The sequence below is a fragment of the Theropithecus gelada genome, chromosome 1 (assembly GCF_003255815.1).
Source record: "Theropithecus gelada isolate Dixy chromosome 1, Tgel_1.0, whole genome shotgun sequence".
NCBI classification, from domain to species: Eukaryota; Metazoa; Chordata; class Mammalia; order Primates; family Cercopithecidae; genus Theropithecus; species Theropithecus gelada.
The window spans coordinates 192,403,198-192,427,297 of NC_037668.1; the positions used below are offsets into that span (position 1 = coordinate 192,403,198).

The 24,100-nt window shown below is 38.0% G+C and overlaps 2 protein-coding genes across 2 annotated transcripts in view; one reads left to right on the forward strand and one right to left on the reverse strand.

Annotated features, from left to right (window-relative positions):
- ANKRD45 (ankyrin repeat domain 45) overlaps nucleotides 1–24,100 on the forward strand; it is a 59,561-nt gene that overhangs the window by 25,313 nt on the left and 10,148 nt on the right. The window contains exons 4-5 of the mRNA XM_025405499.1: nucleotides 19,171–19,265; nucleotides 21,439–21,577. Coding sequence (XP_025261284.1) covers nucleotides 19,171–19,265; nucleotides 21,439–21,577 — 234 coding nt within the window. The remainder of the gene's footprint in view (nucleotides 1–19,170; nucleotides 19,266–21,438; nucleotides 21,578–24,100) is intronic.
- Nucleotides 8,168–9,993, reverse strand: TEX50 (testis expressed 50). The gene is made up of 2 exons (XM_025405490.1): nucleotides 9,452–9,993; nucleotides 8,168–8,474 (listed from the first exon to the last, which is right to left on the reverse strand). The coding sequence occupies exons 1-2, from the start codon at nucleotides 9,773–9,775 to the stop codon at nucleotides 8,265–8,267; spliced, it is 534 nt and encodes a 177-aa protein (XP_025261275.1). The 5' UTR covers nucleotides 9,776–9,993; the 3' UTR covers nucleotides 8,168–8,264.

The window sequence follows — 24,100 nt, forward strand, 5'->3', positions numbered from 1 at the left end:
GGAAATTAAAGGAAGGAAAGACATTTGGGAAGAAAGAGATGAATTGTGCTTTGTAGATTATAATTAACTGTCCACTTGAACTGTTTTCTATAAGCAATCTTATGTCAATATCTTTTATTTTTATGATTCGATCTGTAAGTAAAATGAAAACACAAATAACAAATAATTCAGTTGATCCCCCCATGATTAGTAATTTTAGGTGAAATTCATATTCCATAATTTTTCTTTTTTTTTTTGAGATGGAGTTTCGCTCTTGTTGCCCCAGTTAGAGTACAATGGCGTGATCTCGACTCACTGCAACCTCTGCCTTCTGGGTTCAAGTGATTCTCCTGCCTCAGCCTCCCAAGTAGCTGGTATTACAGGCATGCGCCACTATGCCTGGCTAATTTTTGTATTTTTTAGTAGAGACAGGGTTTCGCCATGTTGGTCAGGCTGGTCTCGAACTCCTGACCTCATCATCTGCCCTCCTCAGCCTCCCAAAGTGCTGGGATTATAGGCATGAGCCACCATGCCCAGCCCACATTCCATAATTTAAAATCCATTTTGGAAAAATGACCCATAGTACTTAAAAATCACAATTCAAGGACAAAGTTTGCTGTAACTTTTCTGAGAAGTTTTTTGGGGCTTATGGGTGTGAGGTATTATTGGTTTCCTTCTTCATAATATCCATCTGTTTAATTTGGGTCCTTAGGTTCTTGGAGCAATTATACCTAATATGTCTCAGTGGTGAAAAGAAATGAAAACTATAAAAAGCAAACTAGTATTGTGTTTCCAGATCAATGATTAAATTAATATTGGAGTTTCATAGAAATGTAGCTGTGGAATGTCAGAAAGATAAATAACTCAATATAAAATTTAACATTTATATAATTCAGCCTTACTATTTGTTTAATTCAGTCTTATTCAGAATGGAGTTTCATAGTAATGTGGCTATGGAATGTCAGAAACATAAATAACAGAAAATTTAACATTTATTTAATTCAGTCTTATCAAGAATGTATATCACTTCTATTTCTTCTAGTGATTAGAGTAGGAGTTACCTGGGGAGAATTAAAGGATTCAGAAATCCCTACCCCAAATAGTCTTCTCCATTCTACTGAAAATTCCAGTAGTAGAGATAAGATAAATTTCTTTGGGTTTTAGAGGTTTGGGGATTTTTTAAGTCTTCAATAGTTCACCATTAAAATAAATATATATTAATGTTCTTTTAGAGGGAATTAGCTAACTTTTCAGAACTCTGAAGGTATGAAACGAACATTTATAGAAATGTGAAGGTGGGGTTGTGCTGAGATGGAATGGAGGTAAAGGGAGTCTGGAAAGTGGAACAAAATAAACCTTTCATAATCCATAGTAGCCCAAGCCAGGTACTATTCTTTTCTGCTACTTATAAAACTGTAAAGTTTATTACTGTTTCAAGGATTAGTTTTGAAAAGTTTTTTTCCTCTCTTATAATGATGGCAGATATGTTACAGATATATTTTTCTGGGATTTTTCAAGATATTTTAAGTCAAATCATCTGTCCCAGTCTCAGGCCTATCTCCTAGTTGTTCTTTGAAAAATATGGTAACCATAGTTTAAAAAATTGAATTGTCTTTTCAACAAAAGCCTGAAATTAAAAAAAGTTAATCTATAATTCATCATTTATTATACTGAAAATGAAAACATTTATACTTAAAAAATTAATATATTCTTTAATATTTCCATGCTATTTTAGCAATCTGAAGTAGGAAATTAAAAGTCTTTCTGTGGTTATAAAATTTTCTCAGGAAGGCTGGGTGCAGTGGCTCACGCCTGTAATCCCAGTACTTTGGGAAGCCAAAACGGGTGGATCACCTGAGGTCAGGAGTTCAAGATCAGCCTGGCCAAGATGGTGAAACCCCATCTCTACCAAAAATACAAAAATTAGCTGGGCACGGTGGCAAGAGCCTGTAATCCTAGCTACTCGGGAGGCTGAGGCAGGAGAATTGCTTGAACCAGGGTGGCAGAGCTTGCAGTGACCCGAGATGGAGCCACTGCATTCCAGCCTGGGTGACAGAATGAGACTCTGTCTCAGAAAAAAAAAAAAAAAATTCTCAGGAAAATAAGACAAATCACAGCTATTATTTATCAGAGATTTATTGAAACACTAAATTAAGCTTCTGTTATATACATTGGTTAATGATTAGTAATCTAACACATTAAAAATAACAAAATACTTAAACATGTAGCAGTGATAGTGTATGTTGGGAACAGGTGGTCGGAGTCACACAAATCAACACTGAGACAAAGGATCTCTTAGCAAGGCTAGTTTACTTTCTGCAGAAAGGGTGCTGCTCACTAGCAGTCTTGCCACAAGGGCACACACGAACAAAAGAGACAGGGTCATTTATAACCTGGTGCATCCATCCTACTGCTGTGTCCGGTTTCCACTGGCTGGAACAGGACCTCACATTCTGTACTCGACCTGATTGGCTAGCAACTTAGAACTTCTCAAAAGAGGCAAAGGAAGAGAGGAAGTAACTTATGGAATGCTGAGAGAGGCAAAAACACTTCCAAATAAGGAAAGAGGAACAGGCTATGACCTAATGCTTGATTGGACCTGTTCAGGCAAGCCAGGGCAAATATCTAGGCTAAAATGTGGAGCTAAGAACAGAGTATATTGATTTCTTTATTACAACTAGCAGAATTTAAGAATATTAGCACAGGTCTTTGAGTAAATTTTGCTTCTAAGAGAGGTTACTATCTATTCTGAATTAGACTGAGAGGAATGTCCCTTTGAAGAGGAACCTGTATTTCATTTTCTACAATTCCCCACTCTTTTATTTTATAATTCCTCTTTAAACTTGTTTAACATGTCTTGACTCAATTGCTCTGTTTGTCCTTCTAAGAGAAGTAATCATTCTGATTAGGGTGGAGGAAAGTTAGGAATTAGCTTTGTAACAGTGGCAGAGACAAGTTTTTGTATAAAACTTTGAAGGCAGGGAATAATACAACAGCCTGTGAGAATAAGTATACCAATAACAAGAGGTAATGAGGTGAGAATTGAAGTCAAAATCCCTTTCCATCCACTAAACCAATGTTCTATCTTTTGGAAAAAGGATCATCTAGTCCAGAATTTTTGGCAAGTTCATTGGATAGGGCTGTTAATCCTTGCAGCACTCTTGTTATAGTTCCGTCAGGGGCAGTATTATTAGGAATAAAGGTACAACATTGAGTTTCAATCATGATGCAAACATCTCCCTTTTCTGCTAATATCATATCTAAGGCTATTCTATTTTTCCAGGCCATCTGGCTGCTAATATCATATCTAAGGCTATTCTATTTTTCCAGGCTGGTAGGTCTTAGTTGCTCAGCTGTCCCTTTGAAGGAGTCCCTAGTATGATTTACAAATCATTGCTGATTGTAATATAGTTTATCCAGTCTGCATTTTTATTTATAGATTTATAGTTAACCACCAGAACAATGTAGATTCAAATCCTGTAGCTATTTGATTCCATGCTTTAAACTTATCTGGCACTCCTCGTGGGACCCCAATAACATCTATGTAAAGCTGAGGATCAAAGGACTCATATGGAGTTTCCCTTGGCCTGCAGTGTCTTGTTTTTACTTTCTCAGATTGATGAAACGCCAGGGTGAAGGGGATAGTCAATTGGATTAGAGCACAAGTACTGCTCCAATTATAAGGCAGAGTATCCAGTAAAGGTCCTCCACAGTACCACCATCCATCTGCTCGGGGACTGATGGGCAAGCTTCTGGATAGGCTTGAGTTCCTTGCATCTTTTTATGCTTCCAAGGAACACCAAATTCTCCCCCTGCTGTGCAAGGCATGAAGTAAACGTGGCATTTAGAGGTGGAAGCTGGATTGCCCTCCAGGCCTGACCCTCAGGGTGTCGAACTTCAGGAAACAGCAGAGAGAGCTTGGCGTGATGGATTATCCCAAGCAGTGGGATTCTGGAAGACAGCCACCATACAGTCCATGCCTGGTCAACGAGGAGACCATCTGAGTGGAAAGGGACAATCTGGGCCTCTGGTCTACCGTGTGCACAAGCGTAGCAATCGCTTTTATTTAAAGTGCAAATGGAATATTTAATCCATTTCAGCCAGGTATTTGCATCTTGATATCCTGTCTCAATAGCTAAGGTCTGTCTTAGATATTTCACTTTCACAATAGACACTCTAGTTTTATCATTAGGTGTCGGAGTAACTGGTGTGGGATTTAAAAATGAGGATACTGAAGAAGGGGAAGACGGGGGAATATTGCGTATCTTAAAAATGCCTAGGGGGTCTTTCCCATTTACATCAATCCCCATACCATAGAAGTGAGCAAGGGCAAGTTTAGAGTCAGTTAAAGTGGAGGTGGTGAGAGAGAGGACAGGGTTACACTGATAAGGCTGACAGTTAGAAGGGGTAGTCCCTTTAGTGAAATAGATGAGGGGTTTTAGATTTGCACAGACCTCCTCCGTGGAAGTCTAACCTTGCTCCTGAGTAGTTCAAAGGACATAGTTCCAGCTACTACAAGGTTACCAGGCTGTAGGAGCAGAGAATTGGTGTCTTAGCTGCAGGCAATCACAACTATGAGTGCTAGGAGTAACTGTGTCAGTCAGAGGGCTGGGGCATAAATATTTGTGTGAAAAGGCTAGCTGTCATTAATCCTTCACATCTCCACAAGGTATGACAGAGCAAGCATTAAAGGCAATGGTCTGAGGTGGGTCAGACTTAGTTATATTAATAACAAAGGACCTAATAACAGAATAAGGAGAGGAAAGGAAGCAATATAGAAGGTACATGAAAATTAAGCTTTCTTTAACTTTAACTTGGTAGGGCTCAATCCTGGTACAGCAACCCATGATTCTGACGAGGAAGATGCTTTCTTGACTCGAGTATGGTGGGTCCATCCTTTCTCAGCTGTGTGGACGGCAGTCTCGGTGATTAACAGCACCAGACAGGGGCCTTCCCAGCTGGGCTCGAGTTTTCCTTCCTTCCACCCTTTGATGAGAAGGTGGTCCCCGGGTTGGTGCTGGTGTTCTGGAAATTCTAGTGGTGGCTGGTGCTAAGAGACCTTTGACCTTAAGAGAAGAAAAGGTAGAGGAGAGACCAAGTATATAATTTCTGAGGAACTGATCCTTAGTTTTAAACGTAGGAACATCAGCTGAGGAATGTAAATAAGGCAATCCATATAACATTTCATATGGAGACAGGCCTGTATCCTTTCAGGGAGCTGTCCTGATCCTCAGTAAGGCAATGGGAAGACATTTGGTCCACAGTAAACGAGTTTCTAGAACTAATTTGGTTAAGTGGTTCTTTAAGGTCTGATTCATCCTTTCTACCTTCCATGATGAAGATGGATGCCACAGGATATGATACTCCCATCTAATGTTTAAAACCTGGGATAGCTTCTTAATGACATGGGCTGTGAGATGGGTTCCATTGTCCAAGTCCATATTCTCTATTAGCCTACATTTGGGTGCTATATTCTCAATTAATGCTTTAACTACATAATTAGCTGTTGCATTTGAAAAGGAGGTAGCTTCAGTCTAGTGAGTGAGATGATCTACTCTTACCAACAAATACTTTAGGCAACTGATTGGGGTCATTTCACTGCAGTTCATTTGAATGCTTTGGAATGGCCTTAGTCCTGGATCCCTGCACCTTGGAGGTGATTTCTTTATGACTTGTTTGTTGGTTTTCTTACATATTAGACAACTATTTGTAACTTGCTTGGCTAGGGTATGAATTCCTATACACCCACGAAGTCTGAGAACTGTGGTTAAGACCTCCCTTATGAGAGGTTTGGATAACATCTTCCTTTGATCTAGTAATACCCATTTTCCTTCTGTGTTCTCTTTAGCTTCTATTTTTATTAACTTTTCCTTTTTTAGTGGAAGAGAAGATGGGGACTGCAGTAGGGGAAGGAAGGCAAGGAATTAAGTGAAAGGCATTTTAGAAGAAACAGCAGCTTGTTTGGTTATCTGACCTGCAAGGTCATTTGGTTATTTCCCTGACTTGTGAAAGAAAAGTCCTTTATGCCCTGGGACATGTACAATAGCTATCTCTTCTGGCAACTGGAGATTGTCTAGGACACAAACAATTAGTTCTTTGTGGACTAGATCTTGGCCTTTACTGTTAATAAGACCTTGCTCAGCCCAAATTTTTCTAACTATATGTACCACTCCAAAGGCATACTTAGAATCAGTATAAACAGTTCCTTCTTTGTTCTGCAAATATTTCAAAGCTTGATTGAGTGCAAACAGGTCACAGGTTTGGGCAGACTAATTATTGGGCAGTCTTCCTGACTCTACTTCTTCAAGCGTTTCTCCATCAATTACTGAATACCAATTATGTTTTTCTACTTTGACTGTTTTGGAGGAACCATCTATAAACCAGTGCCACCCTGTTTTAAAAGGGGCCTTTCCTAGATCTGGCCTGACTTTTGTTTGGTAGTGAAATCTAGACACAAGTGTTTTTTAAATTTGGGTCTCCTGCCAAGAAACCTGCTGGGTTGAGTGAATTATCAGTAGTCAAGGTTAAATCATCTTTTTCTACTAAAATAGCCTATATTTCAAGATTCTGGAGTCAGTAAGCCACCTTCCTGCTTTTGATTTTAAATAGCTCTAACTTGGTGGGGTATGCTTGCAGTTTATTTCCCCACAAAGGTAAATTTTTTACTTTCTTCAACTAATACTGCTGTAGCCGCAGCTCTTTATCTTCTCTTACTCGAAACATTTCCTATCTTCAAGTTTTTGGGTGGTGCCTGACTAGAATAGGCCCCTTCCCTGGAGCTTTCAACCCCCCTTGCTCCTTGCTGGAGGTTTCTAGCACTCCTGGGTGTGGTGGCAGTGGCAATGGGGGAGAGGGGCTTGGCTCAACCTCTCCTACTAGAGGCTTCTTGCCCTCCCTTCCTTTGGAGGCTTGCCAAGGGCCTTTTCCCATGTTGAATCCTAGATAGGCCCAATTCTTTGTGCTAGGGATGTCTCGCCTATTCTTTTCCCGGGAAGGCTCAATCCCCCAGATCCTTCAGACTGGGGATATCTTGGCTGTCCCATCCTTAAAGGCTTGCAAAAGGCTCAATCTCTCATACCAGAGATGTCTCGCCGATTCTCTTTCCCTGGGAGGTTAACCTTCCCCTCCTTTTCCCTTTTGGAGGTTCCTTACACCCTTCCTGTATGTGTCCACACACTCTGTCCAGCAACAGACTGGTAATCGTTCACACACACACACTCAGCTTCCAAAAGCTGACCACCAAGGAAGTACTTTGCCACCCTCTTGCAGCTTTTCCTACCTTGGCCTGTGCATGGAGTCACCTGGTCACTGCAGTCCCACAAGCCTCTCTCTTTCCCCGCGTTGCTGAGAATCCAACTATATTCCTTGCACCAGGTAGGTCCTGGCTCTCCTCCTGGGGCTGCTGCAATGGGCGGCAGGGCACCTCCCCATGAGAGAGGACCAAAGACTGTCCCAGAGGGGAATGTTAATCCCCTATGGGCCATCAAATTGTTGGGAACAGGTGCTCAGTGTCACAAAAATCAACACTGAGACAAAGGATCTCTCAGCAAGGCTAGTTTACTTTCTGCAGAAAGGGTGCTGCTTGCTAGCAGTCTTGCCACACACGAACAAAAGAGACAGAGTCATTTATAACCTGATGTGTCCACCCTACTGCTGTGTCCAGTTTCCATTGGCTGGAATGGGACCTCATATTCTGTACTCGACCTGATTGGCTAGCAACTTAGAACTTCTCAAAAGAGGCAAAAGCAGAGGAGAACAAAGGAAGAGAGGAAGTAACTTGCGGAATGCTAAGAGAGGCAAAAACACTTCCAAATAAGGAAAGAGGAACAGGCTATGACCTAATGCTTGCTTGGACCTGTTTAGGCAAGCCAGGGCAAATATCTAGGCTAAAATGTGGGAGCTAAGAACGGAGTATATTGATTTCTTTATTACAATTAGCAGAATTTAACAATATTAGCTCGGGTCTTTGAGTAAATTTTGCTTCTAAGAGAGGTTACTTTCTATTCTGAGTTAGACTTGGAGGAAAGTCCCTTTGAAGAGGAACCTCTATTTCATTTTCTACAGTATACAATTTATTCTCTAGTACTTTAGTAAGTCCGGGTTCTTTTTTAATTGAATGGAAGTAACATTTCAACCCAGGCTTCTTTGGAAAATTTTAGTAAAGATTGTGGCAAAAAATTTATAAAGGTTTATAAAGGTTTCCAAAGAACCATTTTTATCCTTAGATGATAGATTTCTTTTGTGATCTCTATATTTGACTAAGCTACATTTGCATATGCATATATTTAGTGTCTTCTGGCTCCTTCTTCTTTACTCTTCTTCTTTAATTTGCAGTGCTTAATTTTCTTAGAGGAAGGATGGTAAGACCTGTGATCCCAGATCTTGTATATCGCTGATGCTGTGGTTGCCACTCTGTAGAGTGTTTTGTCAATGTTGTAGATGAATGGGCTTTCTAGATCATTACCAGGTTTTTCTAATGAGGCTTGGTTTTTCAGCTAAAAGGGGAAAAACAATATAGATTTTATCTACATAAAATAGTAGAGTTCAATACTATAGTAGAGTTAATAATATAGTTCAAATTCAATTTGTGTTCTAAATGTGTAAAGAAACTTTGTTAAAACAGCACACATCAATTATTTATACAAAAGGAAGGTTACTATAGAAGAAAGGTATAAATGCAGAGGAAATGTTATCTATATGCCACATATATGATCCTTATCACCATCAGCAAATAATTAGTGTGTCCTATGTTTAGGATACTCTCTTGTGAGAAATTATTTGATTAGCAAAATGTATTCCTTTACTAAAGAACCTCAAGATATAATACCATAAAGTAACAGTCATTTTAAAAATAAGAAAACATTTATAAATATCTAATTCTTCTGAAGGTCAATGAGGTTTTGTTTTTTGATCAAAGAGCTTTTAAGGTTGCCTCTGAAACTATGGTGTCATCTATTGGCAAAGTGGGAAATTATGTAATAGTTTAAAAACTCCTTTTCCCAGAAAGTTGTTTTAATATTAGCAATTAGTTTATAGCCCATATAAAAATTACATGACAACTTTTGTACTTAGATTTCTTGGATATATCTGGAAGAGTTCTAAGAGATCTCTTGTTACAGATCCTTTTATGGATGAGGCAACTGAGAAAGAGCAAATGACTTACCTAAGGACCCAGACAGATAACTTGATTTTCCATACATTCTCCAAATGGTAGCACACTACTTTTTTTGGTGTGTTTTGTAACTTGAAGTAGAGGGAACTAGATGATTCTAAGGACCTTCTAATTCAATACACATTTGTTCAATACCTAGTATGAGCAAGACACTGTGCTAGACGCTGAGGATGAATGGGAAGTTGGGGGAAGGTTACAATGAGGAATAAAACACGGTACCCTCTCTCAAAGAAACGAGTAATATTATGTTCTAAACCCTTAGAGATTTTGTAACTATTACTACTTGTATCATGAATTCACCTTTTTTTGGTGTTTCTTCCATTTCATCCACAGGTAATGCACAGACAAAACAAATAAGATGAAAAAGAGAGCTTGCAATAAATTATAAATGAGATATAAACAACCCTGAAATATATCCATGTTAGCAAAGTCGCAGCATAGTTTATCCAGAAGATAAGGCAGACGGTGAGATGGAGAACCCTTAAATTTCCAATAATGTACTTCTTCTGGAAGAATCTCCCATCCAACCTTTGTCCAGATAGTTCCATCACAAATGCAGAAACTCTCCCCAAAGAAGCAGATAAGCAACAGAGAAAAACTCAGTGGTAGTCCTTGATTAGACATCCTTCTTTGTCAACTGAAAAAAAAGTAGCTAAAATTTAGCTATTTTAAAATAGCTAAATTAGCTAAATAATAAAATAAAATAGCTAAATTCCCTATGAAGGGAAGCAGAAAATACCATGAGCTATTAGCTAAAATGGTGCTTCAATAAAAGCACTTCATATAACCTTGCCAGTCAGCAAAATATGCCCAGCAAAGGATACACTGATGATCATTGTAACATTATCAGTCATAGTGACTCAGGGGTAAGTTCAGTGATGTCATAAAGAACCACATTGGAACTAAAAGGTGTCACCTGACCAATCACATTGAGTTTCTTAAAGATACTTTTTTGTTGTTGTTGTGTTGTTGTTTTGCCAGAATGGTTTCAGCTTCTTCAATTTTCCTTAAAATGAACACTTTACTAATATTTTGTTAGCTAATAAATTCAACTACAGTCATATTAATAGAATCTTATGGAAATAATTTACTCATATCACCTCTAACCTTTCTTCTGAAGCACTACAGTTTTACATTTACTTAAAAAATAGTATACCACTTCACATAACCTAGTATCTGCTTTTATTTTTTTGTTTGGGAATGTCCTTCCCTTCAAATAGTTCAACAAATATTGAGTGCCTATCCCTTATAATATATTCCTGTAGTGGTGATGTGGTCCTATCAGGTAGTGGGTAAGGGGTGAGGAAGGTGGCATGGTATATGATGAAAAGATGGGACATAGACCTTGCCTTTAAGGAGTGTACAATCTAGAGGTAAAAGCAAAAACCAATGTAATAATTAAAATGATTCTGATTTTATTATAAAAAATAAATATTATAAAAATAAATATAACAAATTATAAGTAAATAAAATTATAAACACATAACTGTTGAGAGGGCAATGAGTTCCACTTGGGGGAATTAGGAAATTTTGCAGAAAAAGATATGTGAGTGGGCTTTAAAGAATGAGTAGAATTTTTGTAGGTGGCAGTGTAGAGAGGCTATCTAAGATTGGGGAAACATAGTAAGCAAAGACATTTTGTGTAAGCATTCATATAACAAATATTTGTTGAGTGCTGACTGTGTGCTAAACACTGTTCTAGGAGCTGAGAATACGTACACAGTGTAGCCCAAAACAGAATCATTAACCTTCATAGAGTTTACTTTCTAGTAGGGGGATACAGAAAATAATTGTATCTATCTAAATCTATGTGTCTGTATCTGTGGAGTGCTATGGTGATATGATATATCATTGTAGTTTTGATTTGCATTTCTCTGGATGATCAGTGATGTTGAGCACCTTTTCATATACTGGTTGCTATTTTGTATGTCTTTTGAGAAATGTCTATTCACATCTTTTGCCCATTTAAGAAATAGGATTATTAGGTTTTTTTCCTATTGAGTTGTTAGAGCTCCTTATATATTCTGGTTATTAATCCCTTGTCATATGGGTAGTTTTCTTCCATTCTGTGGGTTGTCTCTTCATTTTGTTGATTGTTTCCTTTGCTGTGCAGAAGCTTTTTAATGTCATAATCCCATTTGTTGATTTTTTTCTTTGGTTGCCTCTGCTTGTAGGGTATTACTGAAAAAATCTTTGCCCAGACCAGTATCCTGGAGAGTTTCCCTATTGGGAGAACCCGCTCCCAATAGTTAACGTGGGTTCTTTTCTATTTCCTAGGTGTCTCGGCTGGTTTGAGAAATAAAGGGAAAGAGTACAAGAGAGAAAAATTTTAAAGCTGGGTGTCCGGGGGAGACATCACATGTTGGCAGGTTCCGTGATGTTCCCCAAGCCATAAAACCAGCAAGTTTTTATTAGCGATTTTCAAAAGGGGAGGGAGTGCACGAATAGGGTGTGAGTCACAGAGATCACATACTTCACAAGGTAATAAAATATCACAAAGCAAGTGGAGGCAGGGTGAGATCACAGGACCACAGGATGGAGCGAAATTAAAATTGCTAATGAAGTTTCGGGCACGCATTGTCATTGATAACATCTTATCAGGAGACAGGGTTTGAGAGCAGACAACCTGTCTGATCAAAATTTATTAGATGGGAATTTCCTCCTCCTAATAAGCCTGGGAGCACTACAGGAGACCGGGGCTTAGTTCATCCCTTCGGCTTTGACCATAAAAGGCAGCCGCCTTAAGGGGTCCGTTCATAGACCTACCCTCAGGGCGCATTCTCTGTCTCCGGGATGTTCCTTGCGGAGAAAAATAATTCAGCGATATTTCTCCTATTTGCATTTGAAAGAAGAGAAATATGGCTCTCTTCCACCTGGCTCACCTGTGCAGTCAGGCTCCAAGTCTTATCTCCCTTGTTCCCTGAAGATTGCTGTTATCCTGTTCTTTTTTCAAGGTGCCCAGATTTCATACTGTTCAAACACACACGCTCTACAAACAATTTGTGCAGTTAACACAATCATCACAGGGTTCTGAGGCGACATATATCCTCCTCAGCTTATGAAGAAAATGACAGGATTAGGAGATTAAAGACAGGCATGGGAAATCACAAGGGTATTGATTGGGGAAGTGATAAATGTCCATGAAATCTTCACAATTTATGTTCAGAAATTGCGGTAAAGACAGGCGTAAGAAATTATAAAAGTATTAATTTGGGGAACTAATAAATGTCCATAAAATCTTCACAATTTAAATTCTTCTGCCGTGGCTTCAGCTGGTCCCTCCGTTGGGGGTCCCTGACTTCCCGCAACATTTCTCAAATGTTTTCTTATAGTAGTTTCATAGTTTGAGGTCTTATATTTAAGTCTTTAATTCAGTTTGATTTAATTTTTGTATGTGGTGAGAGATGGGGTCTAGTTTCATTCTTCTGCTTATGGATATCCAGTTTTCCCAGCACCATTTATTGAAGAGACTGTCCTTTCCCCAATGTATGTTCTTGGCATCTTTGTCAAAAGTGAGTTCACTGTAGATTTATGGATTTATTTCTAGGTTCTTCATTCTGCTCCATTGGTCTATGTGCCTGTTTTTAGGCCAGTCCCATGCTGTTTTGGTTACTATAGCTCTATAGTATAATTTGAAGTCAAGTAATGTGATTCCTTCAGTTTTTTGTTTTTGTTTTGCTCAGGATGTCTTTGGCTATTCTGGGTCTTTTTGGTTCCACAAAAATTTTAGTATTGTGTTTTCTATTTCTGCAAAGCATGTCATTAGTATTTTGATACCAATGTATTGAATCTGTACATTGCTTTGGGTAGTATGAGCATTTTAACAATAGTGATTCTTCCAATCTATGAACATGGAATGTCTTTCCATTTTTTGTGTCCTCTTCAGTTTCTTACATCAGTCTTTTATAGTTTTAATTATAGAGATTTTTCACTTTTTGGGTTAAGTTTATTCCTAAGTATTTTATTTTCTTTGTATGTATTGTAAATGGGGTTACTTTCTTGATTTTTTTTTTTTCAGATTGTTCACTGTTGGCCTATAGAAATACTACTGATTTTTGCATGTTGATTTTGTATCCTGCAATTTTACTGAATTTGTTTATCAGTTCTAATAATTTTTTTGGTGGAGTCTTTACACTTTTCCAAATATAAAATTATATCAGCTGGAATCAAGGATAATTTTACTTCCTCCTTTCCAATTTGGATGCCCTTTATTTTCTTCTCTGATTGCTCTAGGTAAGACTTCCAACAGTACATTGAATAACAGTGGTGAAAGTGGGCATTCTTGTCTTATTCCAGATCTTAAAGGAAAGGCTTTCAGTTTTTCCTGTTCTACATTACACCAGCTGTGGGTCTGTCATATGTGGCTTTTATTGTGTTGATGTATGTTCCTATTATACCCAGTTTTTTGGGGGCTTTTACATGAAACAATATTAAATTTTAGCCTCAATTAAAATGATCATATGGTTTGTGTCCTTCATTCTGTTGATATGATGTATCACATTAGTTGATTTGCATTTGTTGAAACATCCTTGCATCCTTGGGATAAATGTCACTTGGTCATGATGATAGTCATGATGAATGATCTTTTAAATGTGTGATTGAATTCAGTTTGCTAGCATTTTGTTGAGGATTTTTGCATCAGTGTTCATCAGGGAGATTGGCTTGTAGTTTTGAGGGTTTTTTTTTTTTTAAGTATCTTCATCTGGTTTTGGTATCAGGGTAATAATGGCTCTGTAAAATGTATTTGGAAGTATTTCCTCCTTCTCTATTTTTCAGAATAGTTTGAGTAGGAATGGTATTAGTTCTTTAAGTGTTTGGTAAAACGGCATGAAGCTATTGGGTCCTGGGCTTTTCTTTGCTTGGAGGCTTTTTATTACAGCTTTCATCTCGTTACTTGTTATTGGTTTATTCAGATTTTGGATTTCTTCATGGTTTAAACTTGTAGGTTGTATGTGTCTAGAACTTTATCCATTTATCTTAAGTTTTCCAATTTATTGGCATATATTTGCTCATAGTAGCCTCTAATGATCTTTTGAATTTCTGTGGAATTGGTTGTAATGTCTTCTTTTCATTTTTTCTGATTTTTAAAATTTGGGCCTTTATTTCTTAGTCTGGCTAATGGTTTGCCAATTTTGTTTATCTTTTCAAAAAACCAACTTTTCATTTCATTGATCTTTTGAAATTTTTTTAAAATTTCAATTTCATTAATTTTTGTTAGAATCTTTTTTATTTATTTTGTTCTACTAATTTTGGGTTTGGTTTGCTCTTGGTTTGCTAGTTCTTTAAGATGTATTGTTAAGGTGTTTATTTGAAGTTTTTGTATTTTTTTAATGTAGGCGTTTATTGCTATAAACTTTCCTCTTAGTATTGCTTTCATTGCATTCCATAGTTTTGGTATATTGTGTTTCTATTTTCATTTGTTGCAAGAATTTAAAAAATTTCCTTCTTATTAGTAATTTCTTCATTGACACACTGTTCATTCAGAAGCATACTGTTTCATTTCTATGTGCTGTGTAGTTTCCAAAATTCCTCTTGTTATTGATTTCTAGCTTTATTCCATTGTGGTCAGAGAAAATACTTGATATAATTTTAACTTTTTTTGAAACTTTTAAGACTTTTTTTGTGGCCTAATATATGGTCTGTCCTTGAGAATGATCCATGTGCTGAGTAGAAAAATGTGCCTTGTGCAGTCATTGAATGAAATGTTCTGTAAATATCTAGTAGGTCCATTTGGTCGGTAGTGCAAATTAAGTCCGATGTGTCTTTTTTAATGTTCTGTCTGGATGATCTGTCCAGTGCTGAAAGTGGGGTGTTGAAGTCTCTACCTATTATTGTATTGGGGTCTATCTCTCTCTTTAGCTCTAATAATATTTGCTTTAAATATCTGGGTGCTCCAATGTTGGGTGCATGTATATTCCCAGCTGTTATATCCTCTTGCTAAAGACCTTCTTTGTATCTTTCATAGTTTTTTTCTTGAAATCTATTTTGTCTGATGTAAGTATACTACTCCTGCTCTTTATTGGTTTCCATTGACATGGAATATCTTTTTTTATCCTTTTATTTTCCACCTATGTGTGTCTTTATAGGTGAAGTGTGTTTCTTATATGTAACAGATAATTAGATCTTTGATTTTTATCTCTTCAACCACTCTATGTCTTTTGATTGGAGAGTTTAGTCTATTTACATTCAGTGTTATTATTGGTAAGTAAGGACTTATTCCTGCCAGTTTGCTATTTGTTTTCTGGTTGTTTTGTGGTCTTATATTCCTTCTTTCCTTCCTTCCTGTCTTCCTTTTAGTGAAGGTGATTTTCTCTGATAGTATATTTTAATCTCTTGCTTTTTATTTTTTGTGTCTCTGGTTTTTTTTTTGACAGAGTCACCCAGATTGGAGTGCAGTGGCACAATCTTGGCTCACTGTAACATCTGCCTCCTGGCTTCAAGTGATTCTCCTGCTTCAGCCTCACTAGTAGTTGGGATTACAGGCATGCACCACCATGCCAGCTAATTTTTATATTTTGAGTAGCTGGTCTCAAACTCCTGACCTCAAGTGATCCACCTGCCTTGGCCTCCCAAAGTGCTGGGATTATAGATGTGAGCCACCATGCCCAGCTTTGTTGTATGTTTTTTGATTTGAGATTACCATGAGACTTTCAAATAGTATCTTATAGTTCATTATTTTAGACTGATGACAACTTAATATAGATTGTATAAACAAGCGAAGAGAAAAACAAATAAAAACTACATTTTAACTTCATTCCCCTCCAACTTTTTACCTCTTTGTTGTTTTTATTTATATCCTATTGTACCATCTATGTCTTGAAAATTGTTACGTTTGATAGGTTAATCTTTTAGTCTTTCTATTCAAAATATGAGTAGTTTACCCACTGTAATTACAATGTCATACATAGTATTTTGTGGTTTTCTGTGTACCTACTATTACCAGTGAGTTTTATATATTCTGATGATTTTTTATTGCTCAACCACTTCCTTTTCTTTCAGATTAAAAAACTCCCTTTAGCATTTCTTCTAGGACAAGTCTAGTGTTGATGAAATCCCTCAGCTTTCGTTTGCCTGGGAAAATATTTCTCTGATGTGTTTGAAGGATATTTTCATGGATATACTGTTCTAGGGTAAAAGTTATTTTCCTTTAGCACTTTAAATATGTCATGCTACTCTCTCCTGGCCTATATGGTTTCTACTGAAAAGTCTGTTGCTAGATGTATTGGAGTTCCATTATATGTTATTTGTTTCTTTTCTCTTGCTGCTTTTAGGATCTTTATCCCTGATTTTTGGGAGGTTGATTATTAAATCTTGAGGTAGTCTTCTTTGGGCTAAAACTGCTTGGTGTTCTATAATCTTCTAGTGCTTGAATATTGATATATTTCTCTAGGTTTGGGAAGTTCTTTTTTATTAATATTATTCCTTTGAATAAATTTATTCCTTTGAATAAACTTTCTACCTTGATCTCTCTCTACCTCTTCTTTAAGGCCAGTAACTTTTAGATTTGCCCTTTTGAGGCTGTTTTCTAGATCTTATAGGAGTGCTTCATTGTTTTTTATTCTTTTTCCTTTTGTCTCCTCTGACTGTATTTTCAAATAACCTGTCTTTGGGCTTACTAGTTCTTTCTTCTGCTTGATCAATTCTACTGTTAAGAGACTCTCATGCATTGTTTGGTACGTCAATTGCATTTTTCAGCTCCAGAATTACTGCTTGATTCTTTTAAATTGTTCCAAACTCTTTGTTAATTTTATCTGATAGGATTCTGAATTCTTTCTCTGTGTTATCTTGAATTTCTTTGAGTTTCCTCAAAATAGCTATTTTGAATTCTCTGAAAAGTCACATATCTCTTTCACTCTGGGATTGGTCACTGGGGCCTTATTTAGTTTGTTTGATGAGGTCTTGTTTTTCTGACTGATCTCCTTGCTTGTGGATATTCATTGGCATCTGGGCATTGAAGAGTTAGATATTTATTGTAGGTATTGCAGTCTGGGCTTGTTTGTACCTGTCCTTCTTGGGAAGGCTTTCTAAGTATTTGAAGGGACTTGGGTGTTGTGGTCTAAGTTTTTGGTTACTCTGGCTGTATCTGCATTAGGGGGCACCCCAATCTCAGTAACGCTGTGGCTCTTGCAGACTTGTAGAGATACAGTCTTGGTGGTCTCGGGTAAGATGTGGGAAAATGCCCTGGATTATCAGGCAGAAATGCTTTTTTTCTTTTCTTACTTTCCCCTCAACAAACAGAGTCTCTCTCTCTGTGCTGAGTTGCCTAGAACTGGGGGTGGGGTGTAACACAAGCACCCCTGTGGCCACCACCACTAGGACTACCCTGGGTCAGACCTGAAGCCAGCGTGGCACTGGGTCTTGCCCAAGGCCTGTGGTGACCACTGCCTGGTTATTGCATATATTCATTCAAGGCCCAATGGTCTACAGTCAGCAGTTGGCAAATACAGCCAGGCCTTCCCTAAAGGCAGCAAGTTCCCCCAGGCTCTGGGTGGGTCCGGAGATGCCATCTGGGAGTCAAGTCCTAGAGTCAAGAACCTTAGGAATCTAGCTGGTACTCTATTCTACTGCAGCTGAGCTGGCACCCAAGCCATAAGACAAAGTCCTTCCCACTTTTCCTCTCCCCTTTCTTCTAACACAGTAGTCTCTCCCTGCGGCAACCACTGCCCAAACCCACAGCAAGTACCACCTGGCTTTTGCTGATATTCACTCAAGGCCCAAGGGCTCTGCAATCAGCCTGTGGTGAATACTGCCCAGCATGGGTCTCTCCTTTCAGGGCAGTGGGCTCTCCAGGTCCAGGCAAGACCCAGAAATGCTCTCCAGGAGCCAGGCTTAGAATCAGGGACCTCAGGATCCTGCTTGGTGTGCCACCCCACTGTGGCTGAGCTGGTACCCAGGTTGCAAGACAAAGTCCCATTTACTCTTCCCTCTCCTTTTGTCAAGCAGAAGGTGTCTCTCCCCATAGTCACTACAACTGGGGAATGTTCTGGGTCACCCCTGAAGCCAGCATGGCTCTGAGTCTCACCCAAGGCCCACGGTGAGTACTGCCTGGGTATCACCGATGCTTATTTAGGACCCAAGGGCTCTTTAGTCAGCAGGTGATGAATCCTGACAGGACTGGGTCCTTCCCTTCAAGGCAGCTGGTTCCCTTTTGGCCCAGGATATGTCTAGAAATATCACCTTGGAGTTAGGGCCTGGAATGGGGGCCTCAGGACTCTGCTTGGTGCCCTGTTCTACTGTGGCTGAGCTGGTATCCAAGTTGCAGGACAAAGTGTTATTCACTTTTCCCTCTCTTCTCCTCAAGCAGAAGAAAGGAGTCTCTCCCAGAGCTGTAAGCTATGTCACCTGGGATTGGCAGAGGGGTGGCAAGCACTCTCATGGCCATTCAGGCTAGTGTCTCACTAGGTGACGTGCACCCCGAGACAACTGGCTCTGATCCCTGCATAGCACTAGGACTTGCCCAGGAATTGCAGACCTCGTGGCATAGATGGCCTTTCAAGTTTATTTAGGACCCCATAGCACTTTAGCCTGTAGTGGTGGGGCCTGCTGGAACTCAGATTCCAACTGTTGGGATGTGTGTCCCCTCTGGCTAGGGCTGGTCTAAATGCTGCATCCATGGGTGCCAGCTGAATTCTGCCCCATGTTGCTTTCTACTATGATGGGAAGCATTGAGCTGTAGTGCAAAGTCCCACAATCACTGTGCTCTCCCTCCCTCAAGCATACAGATTCTCTGTCTGCACTGTGTGGCCATTGCCAGGGGTATGGGGGAAATGTGGTGTAGGCAGTTCAAAACTGTCTTTCCTGCCCTCTTCAGTGCCTCTTTCCTTAATATGATGTTAAAATGAGGTACTGTGATTGCTTACCTGATTTTTGGTTCTCATGTTGGTGCTTTTTTTGTATGGATAGTTGTTCAATTTGGTGTTTCTGTGGGGTGGGGTGGACAGTGGAGGCTTCCATTTGACTATCTTGCTCTGCCTCTTGTCTTTGTCTTGTCATGTGTGTGTTTCTGTCCATTCTTTCAGATGCAAGACTGACTCTGAAAAAATATATTGCAAAAGTCTCTTTAGCTGTTACTGACACTGAAAAGGGATCGGGGAAACTCCTTAAGGAAGACAAGGTACTGTATTGTGATTATTGCTTGTTCTGTGGTGTTTTGAGAATTTTGTCTTACATTTTAATTTTTGCACTGATGTTCTAAAGGCACGTTGTGGTCCTTACTTCCTCCCTCCTCCCTCTTTCTTTCCTTCTTCCCTCCTACCTTCCCTTCCTTTCTTTATAAACCTCTAATAGAGGATAGTCTGATCAAAACTAAAATAAATAGTATTAAAGAGTGACATAGAGATGTACTAAGTATCAAACCCAGCAACATGGCTGAATCTTAGAAATGTAATATTGAGTAAAAAAATAAATAAATAAATAAAATCAAAGACTACATAGATTTTTATAAAGCTCAAAAACAAACAATTACAAACTATATAATTTAGGGATGCCTACATATGGGAATAAAACTATTTAAAAAGTCAAGCGAAGGGATAAGCACAGATCATAGTTATCTCTTGAAGGCAGTCAGTGGGGTGGGATGGGGAGGGACAGAAGCTGCATTAATAGTACTGGTAGTGTTCTGGTTCTTCTGTTGAGTAGTAGGGTCCAAAATAATACAATGGAAATATTCATTTCATTATTTTGCTTCAAAACTGAGATATACATTATATATTTTGGTATATATGTACATGTACAAACATATTGCATATTATTTAATGTGTCAAATTTTTCAGTATGGGAAAAAAGATACACAGATGTAAACATAGTAATTTTAAAGCCCACTTGCCCACTCTAAGTACTATCTAAGCATTCCCTGTGGACTAGTTTAGTGCTCCGAATGTACATTTAAAAAATATACTGAGGGTATCAGAAATGTGTTTTGATTTAAATTATTTCGTATATTTTTGTGCAGGATGCTCTGTGAATTTCCTGTGACCTATTATTCAGATGAAAAAGAATTGGGTATTGCTAAAAGTGTAAGATATCACCAAGTCTAAGCATTTGATAAGTTATACATTTTCTCTTGTGTCTTGTAGAGTACTCTACAAAATCTCTTGTGAAACAAATAAAATGTAGGAAAAATTCTGTTAGAATAGCTTTTGGAGCTATCAGATCTGCAAAAAGCAAAATTTTCCTGACACAAAGAAATAGTGCTTTGTCAAACTAGTTACTAGAACATTCTTATTTTACTTTTAAAAAATTTGATTATTTGAACTAGAAATTATTATGTATACATAGTAATAATTAGAAAAAAATCAAAATGTCTAAAGCAAACCTAATAGTTTTTCTTTTTCTATTTCTATTCTTATTACACACTCTGTGGTTCTAATAACAATTTTGTGTTATGTTTTTCCTTTCACTTATATAATCATATGTATCCATACACATAATAGGAATTTTATGAAAGATTTTGTTTTTATAAAAATGAGATCACACTTATATATATTATTCAATTTTACTTTTTTTCTTCTTAATAAGATATTAAGGACACCTCTAAGTCTACTTCCTTCTACATACTTCTGCATATTCTACTGCTTGTTATTTAACAGTGTGGACAGGACATACCACAAATGTATTTATTTATCTTTATTATTACAGACCATAGTACAATAAACATCTTAAATCAGACATCAGAAATTTGCTGCATATGTGCAACGAGATAATTTTACAGTGCAAACAGAGATTTTCAGTAAGGTGGAGCTTTTCTTGTATTTTTGAACTGCCTCCTGTGAACCATTTGAGAGGGAATAAAATATCAGCATTGTCTTTTGAGATGCATGCAACTCATACCATCCACCTATTCTTTTCTGGTCTTTGCAAGTACTTATTTTAGTCACAGGGCTTAACAAAAATGAAGAATTAGGGAGAAAGTGTAGAATGGTACCAGGCTTCATGATGGTGAGTTTTATTGTGCTCATATTCCACTAATGTTAGAGCTGCACTGTCCAATATAATAGACACTAGCCACATGTGACTATTCAAATTTGAATTATTTAAAATTAATTACAATTTAAAATGTAGTTCCTTAGTCACCCTAGCCACATTTCTAGTGCCCAATAGCTATTTATATCTAATGGCTACTGTATTGGTCAATGCAGGTACAGAATATTTCTATCATCACAGAAAGTTTGATTGGTTTAGAACTCTGCTGGTTTTAAACCAGCAGAACACGTGCTGGTTTAGAGATACTGTTGAGTTTTATTTTTCAGTAAATAAGTGGAGAGCAAACTCTGTATTTCTGTCCCTAGAATACCATCCTCAGTGCATGCCGTGCAAAAAATGAGTGGTTGGAAACCCATACAGAAGCTTCCATTAATGAGCTTTTAGAGCAGAGACAACAACTGGAAGATACTGTGACTCCTATCTTCGCAAAAATGACTACACCACGTAAGTTTTGGATAAAAGGTGGTTTGAATGTCAGAAGGGATGAAAATTAAGTTCAATGTTGTTATTTCTGAGATATTCTGATTTTAACAATCTTCATTAAGTAGTCATTAACATTGTTACAAGCACTAATCTATGATATAGTTCCCTAGTTTCATTATTTTCAATATTAGTAATAACTAATAATAACTGAATTCTTCCTACAGGAAATGTCTAATACTAATCTTAATGTTACCATTATCAGTCATTAAATTTTATGTGATTACTGTCGCTTTGCTTTGATTTTTTTTTTGAGGCAGAGTCTTGCTCTGTTACCCAGGCTGGAGTGCAGTGGTGTGATTGTAGTTTACCGCAGCCTCCAACTCCTGGGCTCAAGTGATACTCCTGCCTCCTGAGTAACTGGGACCACAGGCGGGCATCACCATGCTTAGCCAATTTTTAAATTTTTTATGGAGATAGGGTCTTGGTATGTTACTCAGGCTGGTCTTGAACTCCTGGCTTCATGTAATCCTCCTGCCTCAGCCTCCTGAAGTGTTGGCATTACAGGTGTGAGCCACCACACTGGGCCTGTCTTTGATTTTGATTCTCATCTAGGAAGTATCTCCTCCTGGGAGATAGGGTGGCAACATTTTATTTTATTTATTTTTATTTTTATTTTTTTCTTTCAACATTTATTTTAAGTTCCAGGGTACATGTGCAGGATGTGCTGGTTTGTTACATAGGTAAACGTGTGCCATGGTGGTTTGCTGCTCAGATCAACCCATCACCTTGGTATTAAGCCCAGCATCCATTAGCTATTCTTCCTGATGCTGTCCCTCCCCCAACCCATACAGTGTATGTTGTTCCTCTCCATGTGTCCACGCGTTCTCATCATTCAGCTCCCACTTACAAGTGAGAACATACGGTGTTTGGTTTTCTGTTCCTGCATTAGTTTGCTGAGGATAATGGCTTCCAGCTCCATCCATGACTCTTAAATGGACATGGTCTTGTTCCTTTTTATGGCTGCATAGTATTCCATGGTATATATGTTCCACATTTTCTTTACCCAGTCTATCATTGATAGGTATTTGGGTTGATTCCATGTTTTTGCTATTGTGAATAGTGCTGCAATGAACATACATATGCATGTCTCTTTATAATAGAATGATTTATATTCCTTTGTGTATATACCCAGTAATGGGATTGCTGGGTCAAATGGTATTTCCATCTCTAGATCTTTGAGGAATTGCCATACTGTCTTCCACAATGGTTAAATTAATTTACATTCTCACCAACAGTGTATAAGAATTCCTTTTTGTCCACAACCTTGCCAGCATCTGTTGTTTCTGGACTTTTTAATAATTGTCATTCTGACTGGCATGAGATGGTGTGTCATTGTGTTTTTGATTCGCATTTCTCTAATGATCAGTGATGTTGAAATTTTTTTCATGTTTGTTTACTGGCCACATGAATGTGGTTTTTTTTTTTTGTTGTTGTTGTTGTTGTTTGTTTGTTTGTTTGTTTGAGGCAGAGTCTCACTCTAGTCACCCAGGCTGGAATGCAATGCTCACTGTAACCCCCGCCTCCTGGGTTCAAGTGATTATCTTGCCTCAGCCTCCTGAGTAGCTGAGATTACATGTGTGCCACCATGCCCAGCTAATTTTTATATTTTTTGTGGAGAGGGGGTTTCACCATGTTGGTCAGGCTGGTCTTGAATTCCTGACCTCAGGTGGTCCACCCACCTCAGTGTCCCAAAGTGCTGAGATTACAGGCATGAATCCACCATGCCCGGCCTTTTTTTTTTTTTTTTAATGTTGTCTTTTGAGAAGTGTCTGTTCATGTCTTTTGCCCACTTTTTAATGGAGTTTTTGTTTTTTTTTTTTTCCCTCATACATTTGGGTAAGTTCCTTGTAGACTCTGGATATTAGATCTTTGTCAGTTGAATAGATTGCAAAAATTTTCTATAGGTTGTCTGTTCACTCTGATGATAGTTTCTTTTACTGTGCAGAAGCTCTTTAGTTTAATTAGATCCTATTTGTCAATTTTTCCTTTTGTTGCAATTGCTTTTGGTGTTTTATTCATGAAATCTTTGCCTGCGCCTATGTCCTGAATGGTATCGCCTTGATTTTCTTCTAGGGTTTTTATAGTTTTCAGTTTTACCTTTAAGTCGTTAATCTATCTTGAGTTAATTTTTGTATAAGGTGTAAGGAAGGGGTCCAGTTTCAGTTTTCTGCATATGGCTAACCAGTTTTCCCAACAACATTTATTAAATAGGGAATCCTTTCTCCATTGCTTGTTTTTGTCAGGGTTGTTGAAGATCAGATGGTTGTAGGTGTGTGGTCTGATTTCTGAGTTCTCTGTTCTTTTTCATTGGTCTATGTGTCTGTTTTTATACCAATACCATGCTGTTTTGGTTACTGTAGCCTTGTAGTATGGTTCGAAGTTGGGTAGCAGGATGCCTCCAGCTTTGTTCTTTTTGCTTAGGATTGTCTTGGCTATTCAGGCTCTTTTTTTGTTCCATATGAATTTTAAAATAGTTTCTTCTAA